Genomic DNA, 18,778 nt, shown 5'->3' on the forward strand with positions numbered 1-18,778 from the left:
TTTCCTCGGTCGGTGATGATTTGTTCTGGGCTCCATGGCGTAGGAAAATTTGGTTAACGAAGAATTCAGCGACGTCATCTGCTTTGCCGGTTGGCATAGCCTTTAATTCGACCCACTTAGTAAGGTAATCCACTGCAACAATTATCATTTTGTTACCCTTATGAGACAAAGGGAATGGACCTAGCAGATCCATACCCAATTTCTCAAAAGGTCTTTCTACTTTTATGCATTGCAGGAATCCTGGAGGTCGGTCTGGAACTCCTTTTCTTCCTTGACAGCTCACGCAACTCTGAACGTAGCGGGTTATGTCAAGATTCATTTTGGGCCAAAAGATCTATTGCCAATTTTCTGGAGAGTTCGTTTGATGCCTAAATGGCCGGAAACAATGTCATCGTGAAAAGCTTGCAAAATTTTTTCGCGAAAATCCGCGGGTACACATAATCTTCTGTAATTTTTTCCACCCTTAAACGTTTCTTTGTAAAGTTTTCCGTTGCACAGCACAAAGTTTTTCCTCTTTTCTTGCCTTCCTGGAGATTCAAGATTTTTTCGTTCCACTCACGATTTGCTCTCTGTTTGCTGACGACTGAATCATCGTCTTCGGAGAAAGGATGTCCGATGCCTCCGATCCGACAGCTGCCACGATAAAGCAACGGTCATCTTCCATTTCTTCCACCTGCTGAAGTGGGTTTCGTGATAGGCAGTCGGCGTTGTCGTGAACCTTTCCACTACGATATACGATAGTTATATCGTACTCCTGCGTGAAAGACTCCAACGTGCTAGACGTCCAGCGAGGTCCCGTTTGCTCATTAGCCAACACAATGCTTGATGATCAGTGATCACTTTCCTTGGCAGCCCCACACAAAACATCTGAACTTGGTAAGACACACACTAATGCAAGACACTTTTTCCGTGATTGAATAATTCGTTTCTGATTTAGATAGCAATCGGCTTGCGTATGCCACTGGTCTTTCGACTCCATCGATGCGTTGGGCTAACACACCTCCTATTCCAAAACCACAGGCATCTGGTAGAATTTCCATTGGCAACTCGTAGTTTGGATGAGCGAGCACTGGAGCCGATGTAAGTGCTATTTTTAGAGCGTTGAAACTTTTAACTTGATCTACTCCCCAAATGAATGGAATGTCTTTCTTTGTTAGCGATGTGAGCGGGCGTGCAATGGCTGCAAAATCTTGGATGTGACGTCGATAATAGGAGCACAATCCTAGAAAACTTTGCACTCGTTTGATTTTGTTTGCTGTCGAGTGACCGTCTGCCGGGCATGGGAACTTTTCCACTGCCTTTAATTTTTCAGGGTCCGGGGCTCCGGGCCAACACCTTCCTGGGTAACGACGTGTCCTAATACTTTTAGGTTATTCTCGGCAAATGAACATTTTGACCATTTCAGTTTCAGATTGGCTTTTGCAAGGCAATTCATCACTGATTGAAGTCGTTCCAAATGTTGTTCAAACGTTGCTGAGTAGACGATGACGTCATCTAGGTACACCAAACACGTCGTCCATCGAAGTCCAGCCAAAATAATATCCATTGCCCGCTGAAAGGTGCCCGGGGCATTGGTCAATCCAAATGGAAGAGCGCGGAACTGATACAATCCATCCGCCGTTATGAACGCTGTCTTCTGTCTATCTCTGCTGGTAACCGGAACCTGATGATATCCGGCTTGAAGATCCATGCTGGAGAAAATTGTAGCGCCCTCCAGGCGGCTCAATGTATCAGCTATCCGAGGCAGTGGATAGGAATCTTTTACGGTAACCGCATTAAGTTTGCGGTAATCCACACAAAAACGCCAAGTTCCATCTTTCTTCTTTACTAGGACTACAGGCGAAGACCAAGGGCTGTCCTAGTGTTCAATTATTCCCTGACGTAGCATTCCCTCCACCTGTGTCTGGATCACTGCTCGTTCTTTCCAGGCACTCTTATAAGGGAGCTGGTGAATTGGAGGGTTAACTCCAGTGTTAATGTCATGCTCCACCAACGTACAGTGTCCCAAATCATCTTCATCAAAGGCAAAACAACTGATGGAATTTCTAAGGATTTTCAACACCTCACTTTTCTGGTTTTCATCCAGGTTTTTTCCGATTTTGCTTTTCAAATTATCCAATAATTTTTCTTCTTTTTGACTTACTTTCTCCACCGTAACTTCTCCTGAAGCTTCATTAGATTCTTCGGCGTTTTCCCCCTCTTGGAATTCTTCTAATGTACCAAGCGTTACACCTTTTTCCAGCCATACTGATTTGGGGGACAGGTTTGCTACGGGAATATTTTCCAGGTCATTCTGCACGATGGCGTGTCCCGTAGACAGACTTGTTGTGGCCATAAGCGAATTCGAAGGTTTCAAGACACAAGCACCTTCCATTTTGCTCGACACTTTTGCTGGAACTGGTTTAATTGAATACGCAGGAATTTCCTGACGTTCATTAGACACTAACACGGTGGCTTCAGATTCTTCCTCGGCTGGAAGAGAGATAGCCGCAAGCGGAAAATCACCCATGGTGAGAAGAGGTTTCTCTGCCTGGTAATTAATCCGTATCGATCCAAATTGTGCGAGGAAATCATTTCCCATTAACAGTTCCATTCCTGACATTGCCATAACTATTGCTTTTCCTTTCACAGATCTGTTTTTGTGCGTCACGAGAATTTCGGCTGCTCCAAGGGGCATTACTCGTGATCCATTTGCGAGGATAATTCCAGAACCATCCCATGGCTGCTGAATGAATTGTGTTTTCTTCAATAAATCGGGAGAGATCACTGTCACAGCAGCACCAGTGTCAATTACTGCCGTTGCCTTTACCTCACCACAAAACACAGGTTCTTTAATCAAGTTTGTTCCATCGAAATTTAATAGGTGCTTTTCTTCCTGCTCGTTAGGATCTTGAGTCGCCAGGTTAACTGCTGCGTTCGCCGTTGGCGTCGCTGCCGATGCTCCATCCAGTTTCGGAGCTTTGTAATTTGGAGATTCCGGATTTTTAAAACAGTGCCGGGCGATATGTCCGGACTTCTTGCAATAGAAGCAGTTCGGTTTACCATCAATGGTACGTCCCTTAGTGTTAAAGGATACTTTTGCTTTTCCTTGCTCGTTTTTCTCCTTTGCCATTAATTTCTCACAGGTTTCTTGGATTAATTCGCGCATTGATTTCATAAATTCTGCCTGCTGGTCTGGATAGACGACGGAAAGGTTCGGTAACTGCTCAGGGGGTCTCTGTGATTCCATTGCTGCGTCTTTCCATCCTCTTGCTTCGGACATGAGCGATGCTTCTGTATATGATTTTGCCAGTGTCAAAAATTCTTCACATGTTTTTGGTTTCATCGGATAGATTTTTCTAAGAAGAGCCGGTCGAAGTCCTCGAAAAAGATGTTCCAATCGGTGTGCTTCCGTCATATTTGGATCGACCATTCTGCAAAGGTTGAGGATTTCGTAATAGTACCTAACGGCTGGTTCGTCCATTCCTTGTGTTCTGCTCCTTAGCCTTGTCTCTTGAAAAAGACCGTAGTTATCAGGTTGAAACTCTTTTAAAAACATCGAACGAAGACCGGTAACTGCAGGCGTGGCAGGGTTTCCTCCTGCCGCAGGTTGAGCCGCAACGTCGTTCCAGTCGTTCGGGACTCTTGCGCACAGGAACCAGTTCCTTGCCGTGTCATCCAAGTACATGCTGAAATTGTTACGTTTTTCAGCATCGCCCCATCCGTTGTGGGAAGAAATCGTCTCATAACGCTCCATCCATTGGCGCGCATCTTCATCGGGACCACCTCGAAATATAGGCGGGCTGATGAATTTCCTGACAGCTGTCATAGCTTGTCTTTGCTGCTGTATAATATGCCCTGTTGGCAGTATAACTTGTTGTCCGCCTACTGGAACAACTGGATTTGCGGCTCTCAACACGACCTCGGTTTCTGGATCCGAGTTTAAATCTTCAGCCTCGGTTGATTCGCCCTGGCTGTCAGCTTCTTCAATTAGGGGCTCTCTTGAAATGGTCCCTTCAAGAGTTTGGGCTTCACCAACAACGGAAGTTCCACTCTCCGATGATGAGTCTGGGGTGAGTAAAGCCTCTTCGGGAGCGCTTGACAGTTCTTGAAGTGGGTGTAATCGTCGGCTGGGGTCTCTTGGGCAACTGGGTAGTCGTGGGTTTTTCTTCGTCGGCATCAGCTAACCACAACTGCCGCACGACTTCGTCACTTACTGGTAACGAGCTGCGTTCTTAACAATTGCCACTTAAAGCACGATTTTGTTACTCACGGGTAACGGACTGTATCTCCACCAATTGTCGCACGAGTTGTATTTGGACAGGAATAAACGAATACAACAAGTGATGACTTAAATTCTAGACAATTATTCACTTTTAACTAATAACAATAAGGGATGACCATACCAAACTCGGAGAGCGTCTGAAGACTCCAGGGAACTACACTTTAACTGAATTTTACGCTGGTATTTATACCGAAATACAATATACGCCCTTTTCCGGAGCGCATGTCTCCGTATCTTCTTTAGTACAGATAACTGAAGATGAATCATTCCCACGCTCGCAACATAGTCCAACGAGCGGGTGAATCATCTGTGTTAGGAGATAATGTTTACCCCTTTTCACCCGCGACAATATGTAAACTGCATGGAATATACTTGTATTCAATGTTAATACAATGTTATACCATGAGTTTTTACTTCTATATGTATACTGCATCAAATATACTTGTATTCAATGTGAATACACTGTTATAACATGAATTTTTACTTCTATACGTAAATTGCATGGAATATTCTTGTATTCAATGTGAATACACTGTTATACCATGAGTTTTTACTTCTATATGTAAACTGCATTGAATATACTTGTATTCAATGTGAATACACTGTTATACCATGAGTATAATGTGAATACACTGTTATACCATGAGTTTTTACTTCTATATGTAAACTGTATGGAATATACTTGTATTCAATGTGAATACACTGTTATACTATGAGTTTTTATTTCTATATGTAAACTGCATGGAATATACTTGTATTCAATGTGAATACACTGTTATACCATGAGTTTTTACTTCTATTTGTAAACTGCATGGAATATACTTGTATTCAATTTGAATACACTGTTATACCATGAGTTTTTACTTCTATATGTAAACAGCATCAAATATACTTGTATTCAATGTGAATACACTGTTATACCATGAGTTTTTACTTCTATATAAAAACAGCATCAAATATACTTGTATTCAATGTGAATACACTGTTATACCATGAGTTTTTACTTCTATATGTAAACAGCATCAAATATACTTGTATTCAATGTGAATACACTGTTATACCATGAGTTTTTACTTCTATACGTAAACTGCATGGAATATACTTGTATTCAATGTGAATACACTGTTATACCATGAGTTTTCACTTCTATATGTAAACAGCATCAAATATACTTGTATTCAATGTGAATACACTGTTTTACCATGAGTTTTTACTTCTATATTTAAACTGCATGGAATATACTTGTATTCAATGTGAATACACTGTTATACCATGAGTTTTTACTTCTATATGTATACTGCATCAAATATACTTGTATTCAATGTAAATACACTGTTATACCATGAGTTTTTACTTCTATATGTAAACAGCATCAAATATACTTGTATTCAATATGAATACACTTTTATACCATGAGTGAAACCAAGAAATACAATGCTAGGGCCAACGAGTAATACAATTATATTACACCTTTCAACTGGTGCCTAAATAGATATACATAATAATTACATTCAAGCAAGACACATCAGCAATAATATAATAAATTACCCAGGGTCCACAATTAGGAGTGGGCTATGACCAGAAATACCAGGGGTGACTCAATAGAGATCACGCATTAATTAACACACTCTAAACACAAATACACAATACATTAATTTACGTCATAAAATAACATTTCAATCAAGTACCTGAATGCAGAGCAGAATCAAGTGGACACACACAATAAACGACACCAATAGCGTACCAGATTAAGAGCTTTCAGAATAAGAAACTTACTAGGCAAAAAATGGCCTCTTACGACTCGAAACGAAATCAGACAGAAGCAAACAACTGATCAGCTGATAGCTACGCCCTCTGATTATTCGACGTGACATCTACCGTTACAATTACAAACATAATCAGATAAACAGCAGCCGAATAAATTAAGCGTCGATTTTCGCTGGAACATTCTCCCCCGAGGTCAGCGGAACGCTGGCCGAACCTTGTTCCAATAATACTAGTCGATGGATTGCTCGTAAATAATCACCGCTACCAGTCTTCACTTTGACTACTCGGACGAGACCGTCGGATCCAGGGAAGACTTCGATCACGCGCCCCATTTTCCATTGGCTGGGCGGTAGATTGCTCTCTGACACCATCACGGCGTCTCCGACGACAAAATTCCTTTCCTCCGTCGTCCATTTTCGTCGAGGAATTAAAGTGGGAAGATAAAATTTTGTCCACAAATCCCAAACGAGATTAGCCATCTTCTTGACATATCTCACATGGTCCCGAGGGAGAGCATTTTTGACGATTCCAGCAGGTAAATCGGAAGTTGGCGGCAAATTTAAGAAATCTCTTGGGGTAATTGGTCGAAAATCTTCCGGGTCGTTACTCGCGAGCGTCAAGGGACGGCTGTTTAGCTGGCCTGATACCTCCTTCAGCAGAGTTCTCAGCATCTCATCCGTCGGATATCTTAAGCTGGCCTTTTCCGTATCCAATGCTCGGTAGAGCGCTCTTTTCACGGATTTCACCAACGATTCATGAGATCCGCCGAAATGTGGAGCACTGGGCGGCTGGAATTTCCAAACAATCGACTTCGTTTGAACGAATTCTTGAAATTTGTCGTCCATCTGTAGCTCACGAACGGCTGCCACCATTTCCTTTTCTGCGCCGACGAAATTCGTGCCATTATCACTGAAGACTTCAGATGGTTTTGCATACTCCCCGACGAAGCGACGAAAACAATAAAGAAAATCCGGCGTCGAAAATGATTGGGCCAGGTCTAGATAAACATAGCGCGTTACACAACAGGATAAAAGTAAGCCATATCGCTTGGTAATCCTCCCCCTGTACGCCGAAGTTTCTATCGGCCCAAAATAATCAAGCGTGACATGGGTAAATGGGGCGGAGTATGAATCCAAACGGGCAGCTGGAAGATCTCCCATCTTCTGAGTTGCTAACTTGGCTCTTGTCTTAATACAAGTTGAACATTTGAAGCGAATTTTCTTTGCCAGCTCCTTCCCTTGTAGAATCCAGAAGTGTTGCCGAGCCTTTGAATGTAGAAAATCCGTGCCGACGTGATGCTCCTCGTTATGGATCGCTATGATGATCGCCTCTGCAAGAACATGCTTTCCTGGCAGGATTGGAGGATGCAGGATGTCATAGGGTAAACGGGCTCGACGGATGCGGCCTCCAAGTCGTAGAATTCCGTCGCTATCTAAAAACGGACTTAATTGTTGAAGTCTCGATGTTCGGCTGAGCGGTCTATTTCGGCGGAGCTGCTGGATCTCTTCATTAAATTCTTCTTCTTGACACCGACGCACCAACTCTTGGTAGGGGCCTTCCATCTTGAGACAGCTGGAAAGATTAGATGAATCAATTTTCAATTTTGACCAATCATGCTCGAACCGTGTTTTCGTCAAATGTTGAGAATGGGCAGCACTTCGCTCGGCGGAAACAGCCATCCAGGGTAAATCTTTTGGCCACAGGTCAACCGGTTGTTTCAAGAAATCAGGACCTTCTAGCCAGCCAGGTGGAATTGGTTCTTCATCGACGAGAAGCGACCGCGTAGCGACATCTGCGATATTTTGTTTTCCAGGCACAAATCTCCATTCGCTCGGATCGGTGACAGATTGAATTTCTCCAATTCTATGGCTGACAAATGGCGTATAGTGAGCGGCAACAGCTCGTAGCCAATTCCGTGTGGTACTTGAATCCGTCCAGAACAGTCGGGTGAGACCAGGAAGGTTTAGCGCCTCTTCCACGTACCTGGAAAGTCTTGCGCCAAGCAGAGCGGCATTAAGTTCCAATTTAGGAATTGAAATAGTTTTACGAGGAGCCAATTTTGTTTTCGCCATCACCAATCGGCAACTAGAGGAACCGTCTTCGTAGGAGGTATTCAAATACACTGCATCTGCAACGGCCTCTTCGGATGCATCACAAAACGTTAAGAGTTGACTGCTCTTGATATTTCTTTTGTTCGGCTGAAGATTCCTTGGCATCCGGATGCTGTTTAATTGTTTCAGCGTGCTGAACCAGCGTTGCCACCATGCCTTATCTTCTCCGGTCACGACGTCCTTCCAATTCAGGCCCTTGATGCCTAATTCGCGTAGTTTAATCTTCGCTTTGACAATCAGAGGAGCTGCACGACCTAATGGATCATAAACGGCGGCCACTTTGCTGAGTAATCCAGCACGTGTCCACTCCACCTCATCCGCACCGGTTACTCGGAAGGTTAGATCGTCGGTACTAGGCTCGTAAAATATTCCCAGCAACTTTTCGGCTTCATCAGAAGCTAAACTGCATGTTGAATCAACGGTAGAGCTTTCAATTGGTTGAAGAGCTGCGACAAGTTTTGGTGAGTTTGAGATCCAATTGGTAAGATGAAAATCTCCTTCTGCCAATCCGTCCCGAATATTCTTCGCGTTGTCAATGGCTAATTCTTCACTATCGGCAGCTTTTAATAAATCGTCCATGTACATGTTATTCTCGACCGCTTCAATGCAATCCTTCTTCCCCGTCTTTGCATCGGCAGCAGCTCGCTGCACTGTCTTGAGAGCAATAAACGAAGAACAATTTAGTCCGAAGGGCAGACGGTCCATCTGATACGTTAAAATCTTTTCTGATCCAGGTTCCTGCCATAGGAATCGATGAAATCGGGCATCACTTGGCTTCAGTCGAATTCGGCTGTACATGGCTGTGATATCTGCTGAAAAGGCGATTTCTCCCTGTTGAAATCGAATAAGAACTTTAGCTAAATCATTTTGAAGTTTCGGACCAGGCCGCATTCCATCGTTCAAACTCTTCCGTTTCCAGCAAGAAGCTCCATCAAACACGACTCGCAATTTTCGCTCTTTCTTCCCGTAGACCTTTTTGTAGACTCCGTGATGGGGAAGATAAAACTGGTCGTTGGAGTAGAGATTTTCATCTTCAACTAGCGACGCATATTCTTCGTCGATATATTTCTTTATGGCTTTTCGGTAATCTTCTTCAAGCTTAGGGTCCTTCTTGAAGCGTTGTCGTACATCTTGAAGACGATGTTGTGCGAGCTTTCGATAATTTTCAAATGCTGGTTCACCTTCAATCCAAGTCAGCGGAGCTTCATAGCCAACTTATAATTTTCGCAAACCTTCATTGACGATTTTCTCGGCCTTCTGCTCTGACTCCGACAAACCTTCGCCTCGAAACTCCGTTCCAAAGTTTTCTGTTTCGCAAAAGGCTCTAAATTCGGCATCTAAGGAGTCTTGAACAGCCGGACCTTCTTCTCTTGACGTTGCAGTGAGATGATAAGAGCGTGCAGTCATCGGACCAATGTCTCCTCCAAGCAAGCCACGAACAATCCATCCCAATCGGGTTCGAGAGGCAAAAGGTTCATCATCTCCACCTACTCTCGATTCTAACACTGCAATCAAATGAGAATGATCAAGACCCAACAATACGTCGATCTTTCCTCCACTCTTCATAACGGGCACGTCGGCAAGATGGGGCCAACGTTGCTTCAGTTCATCCCAATTAACAATTGGAGTAGGGCGAGCGACTTGCGGTATCGTCAGTCCGGCGATAATCGTTTCTTCGCCGTCAGGTAGTCGAAATCGCACGTCAGCACGTTGGGAATCGTAACGTTCGGCACCTGTTACACCAACAAGATCCAGCTTTTGTTTCTTCCCTATTATCTTCAGACGCCGGAGGAAATCTTCTCGAAACAGTGTAGTGTCGCTGCCTTCATCGATCATCATCGACACCGGAATAACTGTACCATCCATAGCGTAGGCTTCGGTCCGAATTACTCCCAGCGCCACCTTCATTTGATCCGCTCGGGCTGAAAGAGAAGTGTGATGACTGTCGCCTTTTACAGTCGGAATATTCCCTGCATCATGGAGTAAGCTGTGATGTTCATAAGGGCAATCCTTCACTCCACATCCTTTTCCAAACGTACAATCTTTGGCTGAATGCTTCGCCCCAAAACATTTGAGACACAACCGCCTTCTAATGCAGAATCGGATCTTCTCCTTGGTCGGCATTGCCTTGAACGTTGGGCAAGATAAAACACGGTGCTCTTCATTGCAACAATAACAGCGACTTTTGTAGGGCTTGTCGGAACGATCTGGTTCGAAGCTAGTGTGATGAGCACGAGCGGTGGTCGGACGATGTCGTGAACTGCCAAACCCATTTCCAGATGATTGTTCTGCTGCAATATTGTACGCGTTTTGATAAGCCGAAGCTCTTACACAGAGCCACTCCCCAAATTCGTTGAGACTTCTACGCTCCAATCCAGTTCCTCTTCTGGAATTCCACTCGAGTCGATCTGCTGGAGGAAGTTTCCGGCATAAACGTTCAATGATGTCAGAGCTTGAAGTTTCTCCAATCCGCGTCAAATCGAAGAAATGAGTCCGCGCCTTTTCTGCAAACCGACGTAATGCCGTTGGATCACGTCCGAGATCCATTCGATCGAGTTCACTGAGATGGGCAACTCGCATGACATCCCGGCGTCCAGCTGCCTGCTTGAGACGAGAAAGCGCTGACTTGTACGCGGGTTCTCCTCCTCCTAAACCTTGAACAATGTCCAGTTGCTCACCGCTTAAACGACTCTTCAAAATTGCTAACTTCTCGCCAGCTGAAATTCTTTGATCATGCACCATTGAACGATACAGATCAATCCACCAGAACCAGTCTAAAGCTTTACCAGAAAATACCGGAAGTTCGCTTTTCAATGACGGGGCCTTGTGAGAATAAAACCAGGTCGGATCTTCCAAACCGGAGCAATGTCGGTCAATCCAGCAATCAGGCTCGCCTTCCTCTTCGGTTTCTCGAGACCTTGGTTCAATGAGGGGTTTCCGACGCCAATCGTTGATAGCAGCTTCTTTGTCTCCCCAGTCGTGTTGTCCATTACTGATGACTGTATTTGCAGATTTTCTTTTCTCCATAGCACCTGTTAAATTTTCCACCTCTTTGTTTGCTTCTTCCGCTTTCCTATTCGCGTTGACTGACTCCTTCTGCAACTTTTCTGCGTTTCGTTGAGCTTCTTCAGCTTTCTGTTTCGCATCAGCTAGGGCTTGAGAAGTCGTTTGAGTCCAGTTTCTCAATACCTCGCTTCGAATAGAAAGAGGCTGAAAGGAAGCAATGGAAGAAGCTTCGTCTGCACGAGAATTGATGAATTCATCTACGTCTTCCTTTGCTGTCTCAATTTGGGTGAACAGTGCAATTTGGATGGCTGCTTGTCTTCCAAACTCTTCTGTATGATTCGGCATGACAGCCAACAAGTTAAGACGTTCGGTGTCTGCATACATGGAGTCGAGCTTGTCAACTAATCCGCGACATGCTCGGCGGGAACCATTTTCTGCTATCAGCTTGTTGATCATCTGGCATGCTAAATCAATTTTGGAACGCACAGCATCACGTTCAACAGCATCTTGAGCTCTACTGTGTTGAGATGTGGTTTCACTTTTTGCATTTGGGGTCTGAAGGTTGAGTCCTTGTCCATCATCGTTGACTGACTGTGCTGGAGACTTGCCCAGATCTTCTGCTTGTCTTTGATAAATGGACTGGACGTTTCGATTCTTCCTTCTTCCTGCAATTGTGTCTTCGTCAGGTTCAGGATGAGCTTGAGCAGCCTTCTTCTTGCCCTTTGTCATTGTCTTTCTTCTTGCAGCGTGTCCTGCTACGATCACCAATGAAACCAAGAAATACAATGCTAGGGCCAACGAGTAATACAATTATATTACACTTTTCAACTGGTGCCTAAATAGATATACATAATAATTACATTCAAGCAAGACACATCAGCAATAATATAATAAATTACCCAGGGTCCACAATTAGGAGTGGGCTATGACCAGAAATACCAGGGGTGACTCAATAGAGATCACGCATTAATTAACACACTCTAAACACAAATACACAATACATTAATTTACGTCATAAAATAACATTTCAATCAAGTACCTGAATGCAGAGCAGAATCAAGTGGACACACACAATAAACGACACCAATAGCGTACCAGATAAAGAGCTTTCAGAATCAGAAACTTACTAGGCAAAAAATGGCCTCTTACGACTCGAAACGACCGTTACAATTACAAACATAATCATATAAACAGCAGCCGAATAAATTAAGCGTCGATTTTTGCTGGAACAATGAGTTTTTACTTCTATATGTAAACTGCATGGAATAAACTTGTATTCAATGTGAATACACTGTTATACCATGAGTTTTTACTTCTATATGTAAACTGCATGGAATAAACTTGTATTCAATGTGAATACACTGTTATACCATGAGTTTTTACTTCTTTATGTATACAGCATCAAATATACTTGTATTCAATGTGGATACACTGTTATACCATGAGTTTTTACTTCTATATGTAAACAGCATCAAATATACTTGTATTCAATGTGAATACACTGTTATACCATGAGTTTTTACTTCTATATGTAAACAGCATCAAATATACTTGTATTCAATGTGGATACACTGTTATACCATGAGTTTTTACTTCTATATGTAAACTGCATGGAATATACTTGTATTCAATGTGAATACACTGTTATACCATGAGTTTTTACTTCTATATGTAAACAGCATCAAATATACTTGTATTCAATGTGAATACACTGTTATACCATGAGTTTTTAATTCTATATGTAAACAGCATCAAATATACTTGTATTCAATGTGAATACACTGTTATAGCATGAGTTTTTACTTCTATACGTAAACTGCATGGAATATACTTGTATTCAATGTGAATACACTGTTATACCATGAGTTTTTACTTCTATATGTAAACTGCATGGAATATACTTGTATTCAATGTGAATACACTGTTATACCATGAGTTTTTACTTCTATATGTAAACTGCATGGAATATACTTGTATTCAATTTGAATACACTGTTATACCATGAGTTTTTACTTCTATATGTAAACTGCATGGAATATACTTGTATTCAATGTGAATACACTGTTATACCATGAGTTTTTACTTCTATATGTAAACTGCATGGAATATACTTGTATTCAATGTGAATACACTGTTATACCATGAGTTTTTACTTCTATATGTAAACTGCATGGAATATACTTGTATTCAATGTGAATACACTGTTATACCATGAGTTTTTACTTCTATATGTAAACTGCATGGAATATACTTGTATTCAATGTGAATACACTGTTATACCATGAGTTTTTACTTCTATACGTAAACTGCATGTAATATACTTGTATTAAATGTGAATACACTGTTATACCATGAGTTTTTACTTCTATATGTAAACTGCATGGAATATACTTGTATTCAATGTGAATACACTGTTATACCATGAGTTTTTACTTCTATATGTAAACAGCATCAAATATACTTGTATTCAATGTGAATACACTGTTATATCATGAGTTTTTACTTCTATATGTAAACAGCATTAAATATACTTGTATTCAATGTGAATACACTGTTATACCATGAGTTTTTACTTCTATATGTAAACAGCATCAAATATACTCGTATTCAATGTGAATACACTGTTATACCATGAGTTTTTACTTCTATATGTAAACAGCATCAAATATACTTGTATTCAATGTGTATACACTGTTATACCATGAGTTTTTACTTCTATATGTAAACTGCATCAAATATACTTGTATTCAATGTGAATACAATGTTTTACCATGAGTTTTTACTTCTATATGTAAACTGCATGGAATATACTTGTATTCAATGTGAATACACTGTTATACCATGAGTTTTTATTTCTATATGTAAACTGCATGGAATATACTTGTATTCAATGTGAATACACTGTTATACCATGAGTTTTTATTTCTATATGTAAACAGCATCAAATATACTTGTATTCAATGTGAATACACTGTTATACCATGAGTTTTTACTTCTATATGTAAACAGCATCAAATATACTTGTATTCAATGTGAATACACTGTTATACCATGAGTTTTTACTTCTATTTAAAAACAGCATCAAATATACTTGTATTCAATGTAAATACACTGTTATACCATGAGTTTTTACTTCTATATGTAAACTGCATGGAATATACTTGTATTCAATGTGAATACACTGTTATACCATGATTTTTTACTTCTATATGTAAACCGCATCAAATATACTTGTATTCAATGTATATACACTGTTATACCATGAGTTTTTACTTCTATATGTAAACAGCATCAAATATACTTGTATTCAATGTGAATACACTGTTATATCATGAGTTTTTATTTCTATATGTAAACAGCATCAAATATACTTGTATTCAATGTGAATACACTGTTATACCATGAGATTTTACTTCTATATGTAAACTGCATGGAATATACTTGTATTCAATGTGAATACACTGTTATACCATGAGTTTTTACTTCTATATGTAAACAGCATCAAATATACTTGTATTCAATGTGAATACACTGTTATACCATGAGTTTTTACTTCTATATGTAAACTGCATGGAATATACTTGTATTCAATGTGAATACACTGTTATACCATGAGTTTTTACTTCTATATGTAAACTGCATGGAATATACTTGTATTCAATGTGAATACACTGTTATACCATGAGTTTTTACTTCTATATGTAAACTGCATGGAATATACTTGTATTCAATGTGAATACACTGTTATACCATGAGTTTTTACTTCTATATGTAAACAGCATCAAATATACTTGTATTCAATGTGAATACACTGTTATACCATTAGTTTTTACTTCTATATGTAAACAGCATCAAATATACTTGTATTCGATGTAAATACACTATTATACAATGAGTTTTTACTTCTATATGTAAACAGCATCAAATATACTTGTATTCAATGTGAATACACTGTTATACCATGAGTTTTTACTTCTATATGTATACAGCATCAAATATACTTGTATTCAATGTGAATACACTGTTATACCATGAGTTTTTACTTCTATATGTAAACAGCATCAAATATACTTGTATTCAATGTGAATACACTGTTATACCATGAGTTTTTACTTCTATATGTCAACAGCATCAAATATACTTGTATTCGATGTAAATACACTGTTATACCATGAGTTTTTACTTCTATATGTAAACAGCATCAAATATACTTGTATTAAATGTGAATACACTGTTATACCATAAGTTTTTACTTCTATATGTAAACAGCATCAAATATACTTGTATTCAATGTGAATACACTAATATACCACGAATTTTTACTTCTTTATAAAAACAGCATCAAATATACTTGTATTCAATGTGAATACAATGTTATACCATGAGTTTTTACTTCTATATGTAAACTGCTTCAAATATACTTGTATTCAATGTGAATACACTGTTATACCACGAGTTTTTACTTCTATATGTAAACAGCATCAAATATACTTGTATTCAATGTGAATACACTGTTATACCATGAGTTTTTACTTCTATATGTAAACAGCATCAAATATACTTGTATTCAATGTGAATACACTGTTATACCATGACTTTTTACTTCTATATGTCAACTGCATCAAATATACTTGTATTCAATGTGAATACACTGTTATACAATGAGTTTTTACTTCTATATGTAAACAGCATCAAATATACTTGTATTCAATGTGAATACACTGTTATACCATGAGTTTTTACTTCTATATGTAAACAGCATCAAATATACTTGTATTCAATGTGAATACACTGTTATACCATACGTTTTTACTTCTACATGTAAACAGCATCAAATATACTTGTATTCAATGTGAATACACTGTTATACCATGAGTTTTTACATCTATATGTAAACAGCATCAATTATACTTGTATTCAATGTGAATACTCTATTATACCATGAGTTTTTACTTCTATATGTATACTGCTTCAAATATACTTGTATTCAATGTGAATACACTGTTATACCATGAGTTTTTACTTCGATATGTAAACAGCATCAAATATACTTGTATTCAATGTGAATACACTGTTATACAATGAGTTTTTACTTCTATATGTATACTAAATCAAATATACTTGTATTCAATGTGAATACACTGTTATACCATGAGTTTTTACTTCTAAATGTAAACAGCATCAAATATACTTGTATTCAATGTGAATACACTGTTATACCATGAGTTTTTACTTCTATATGTAAACTGCATGGAATATACTTGTATTCAATGTGAATACACTGTTATACCATGAGTTTTTACTTCTATATGTAAACAGCATCAAATATACTTGTATTCAATGTGAATACACTGTTATACCATGAGTTTTTACATCTATACGTAAACTGCATGGAATATAATTGTATTCAATGGGAATACACTGTTATACCATGAGTTTTTACTTCTATATGTAAACAGCATCAAATATACTTGTATTCAATGTGAATACACTGTTATACAATGAGTTTTTACTTCTATATGTATACTAAATCAAATATACTTGTATTCAATGTGAATACACTGTTATACCATGAGTTTTTACTTCTAAATGTAAACAGCATCAAATATACTTGTATTCAATGTGAATACACTGTTATACCATGAGTTTTTACTTCTATATGTATACTAAATCAAATATACTTGTATTCAATGTGAATACACTGTTATACCATGAGTTTTTACTTCTATATGTATACTAAATCAAATATACTTGTATTCAATGTGAATACACTGTTATACCATGAGTTTTTACGTCTCTATGTAAACAGCATCAAATATACTTGTATTCAAAGTGAATACACTGTTATACCATGAGTTTTTACTTCTATAAGTAAACAGCATCAAACATACTTGTATTCAATGTGAATACACTGTTATACCACGAGTTTTTACTTCTATATGAAAACAGTATCAAATATACTTGTATTCAATGTGAATACACTGTTATACCATGAGTTTTTACTTCTATATGTAAACAGAATCAAATATACTTGTATTCAATGTAAATACACTGTTATATCATGAGTTTTTACTTCTATATGTAAACAGCATCAAATATACTTGTATTCAATGTGAATACACTGTTATACCATGAGTTTTTACTTCTATATGTAAACAGCATCAAATATACTTGTATTCAATGTGAATACACTGTTATACCATGAGTTTTTACTTCTATATGTAAACAGCATCAAATATACTTGTATTCAATGTGAATACACTGTAATACCACGAGTTTTTACTTCTATATTAAAACAGTATCAAATATACTTGTATTCAATGTGAATACACTGTTATACCATGAGTTTTTACTTCTATATGTAAACTGCATCAAATATACTTGTATTCAATGTGAATACACTGTTATACCATGAGTTTTTACTTCTATATGTAAACAGCATCAAATATACTTGTATTCAATGTGAATAAACTGTTATACCATAAGTTTTTACTTCTATATGTAAACTAAATCAAATATACTTGTATTCAATGTGAATACACTGTTATACCATGAGTTTTTACTTCTATATGTAAACAGCATCAAATATACTTGTATTCAATGTGAATACACTGTTATACCATGAGTTTTTACTTCTATATGTAAACAGCATCAAATATACTTGTATTCAATGTGAATACACTGTTATACCATGAGTTTTTACTTCTATATGTAAACAGCATCAAATATACTTGTATTCATTGTGAATACACTGTTATACCATGAGTTTTTACTTCTATATGTAAACAACATCAAATATACTTGTATTCAATGTGAATAAACTGTTATACCATGATTTTTTACTTCTATATGAATACTAAATCAAATATACTTGTATTCAATGTGAATACACTGTTATACCATGAGTTTTTACTTCTATATGTAAACAGCATCAAATATACTTGTATTCAATGTGAATACACTGTTATACCATGAGTTTTTACTTCTATATGTATACTAAATCAAATATACTTGTATTCAATGTGAATACACTGTTATACCATGAGTTTTTACTTCTATATGTAAACAGCATCAAATATACTTGTATTCGATGTGAATACACTGTTATACCATGAGTTTTTACTTCTATATGTAAACAGCATCAAATATACTTGTATTCAATGTGAATACACTGTTATACCATGAGTTTTTACTTCTATATGTAAACAGCATCAAATATACTTGTATTCATTGTGAATACACTGTTATTCCATGAGTTTTTACTTCTATATGTTAACAACATCAAATATACTTGAATTCAATGTGAATAAACTGTTATACCATAATTTTTTACTTCTATATGAATACTAAATCAAATATACTTGTATTCAATGTGAATACACTGTTATACCATGAGTTTTTACTTCTATATGTAAACAGCATCAAATATACTTGTATTCAATGTAAATACACTGTTATACAATGGTTTTTTTTTCTATATGTAAACAGCATCAAATATACTTGTATTCAATGTGAATACACTGTTATACCATGATTTTTTACTTCTATATGCATACTAAATCAAATATACTTGTATTCAATGTGAATAGACTGTTATACCATAAGTTTTTACTTCTATATGTAAACAGCA

The 18,778-nt window shown here is 38.0% G+C and overlaps 2 protein-coding genes and 1 long non-coding RNA gene across 3 annotated transcripts; all 3 read right to left on the bottom strand.

Moving 5' to 3' along the window:
• Positions 1-1,300: 1,300 nt before the first annotated feature.
• LOC123468201 lies at positions 1,301-3,808 on the bottom strand. Its single transcript, XM_045167834.1, has 4 exons — positions 3,666-3,808; positions 3,153-3,413; positions 1,882-2,927; positions 1,301-1,833 (listed from the first exon to the last, which is right to left on the bottom strand). Exons 1-4 carry the CDS (start codon positions 3,806-3,808, stop codon positions 1,301-1,303), a joined length of 1,983 nt encoding a protein of 660 aa, XP_045023769.1.
• Positions 3,809-5,701: 1,893 nt separating this feature from the next.
• On the bottom strand, positions 5,702-6,052 carry LOC123468198. The gene is made up of 3 exons (XR_006642105.1): positions 5,953-6,052; positions 5,813-5,891; positions 5,702-5,748 (listed from the first exon to the last, which is right to left on the bottom strand). It is a non-coding gene; the product is annotated as an uncharacterized LOC123468198 (long non-coding RNA).
• Positions 6,053-6,186: 134 nt separating this feature from the next.
• On the bottom strand, positions 6,187-12,287 carry LOC116935293. The gene is made up of 4 exons (XM_045167835.1): positions 12,188-12,287; positions 12,048-12,126; positions 9,375-11,983; positions 6,187-9,323 (listed from the first exon to the last, which is right to left on the bottom strand). Exons 3-4 carry the CDS (start codon positions 11,875-11,877, stop codon positions 6,187-6,189), a joined length of 5,640 nt encoding a protein of 1,879 aa, XP_045023770.1. The 5' UTR covers positions 11,878-11,983; positions 12,048-12,126; positions 12,188-12,287.
• Between the last annotated feature and the right edge of the window lie 6,491 nt (positions 12,288-18,778).

Source organism: Daphnia magna, unplaced genomic scaffold (genome assembly GCF_020631705.1).
Source record: "Daphnia magna isolate NIES unplaced genomic scaffold, ASM2063170v1.1 Dm_contigs332, whole genome shotgun sequence".
In the NCBI taxonomy this organism is placed as follows: domain Eukaryota; kingdom Metazoa; phylum Arthropoda; class Branchiopoda; order Diplostraca; family Daphniidae; genus Daphnia; species Daphnia magna.

What these genes read in the sequence shown, in the direction of transcription:
- LOC123468201 (XM_045167834.1), bottom strand. Translation starts at nt 3,808, where the DNA reads ATGACAGCTGTCAGGAAATTCATCAGCCCGCCTATATTTCGAGGTGGT. An exon ending in AAACGTAACAATTTCAGCAT is followed by an intron (nt 3,414 to 3,665) that starts GTACTTGGATGA and finishes CAACCTTTGCAG; the next exon opens with AATGGTCGATCCAAATATGA. An exon ending in ACAGGTGGAGGGAATGCTAC is followed by an intron (nt 1,834 to 1,881) that starts GTCAGGGAATAA and finishes CTTCGCCTGTAG; the next exon opens with TCCTAGTAAAGAAGAAAGAT.
- LOC116935293 (XM_045167835.1), bottom strand. Translation starts at nt 11,877, where the DNA reads ATGACAAAGGGCAAGAAGAAGGCTGCTCAAGCTCATCCTGAACCTGAC. An exon ending in CGAGAAAATCGTCAATGAAG is followed by an intron (nt 9,324 to 9,374) that starts GTTTGCGAAAAT and finishes CTTGGATTGAAG; the next exon opens with GTGAACCAGCATTTGAAAAT.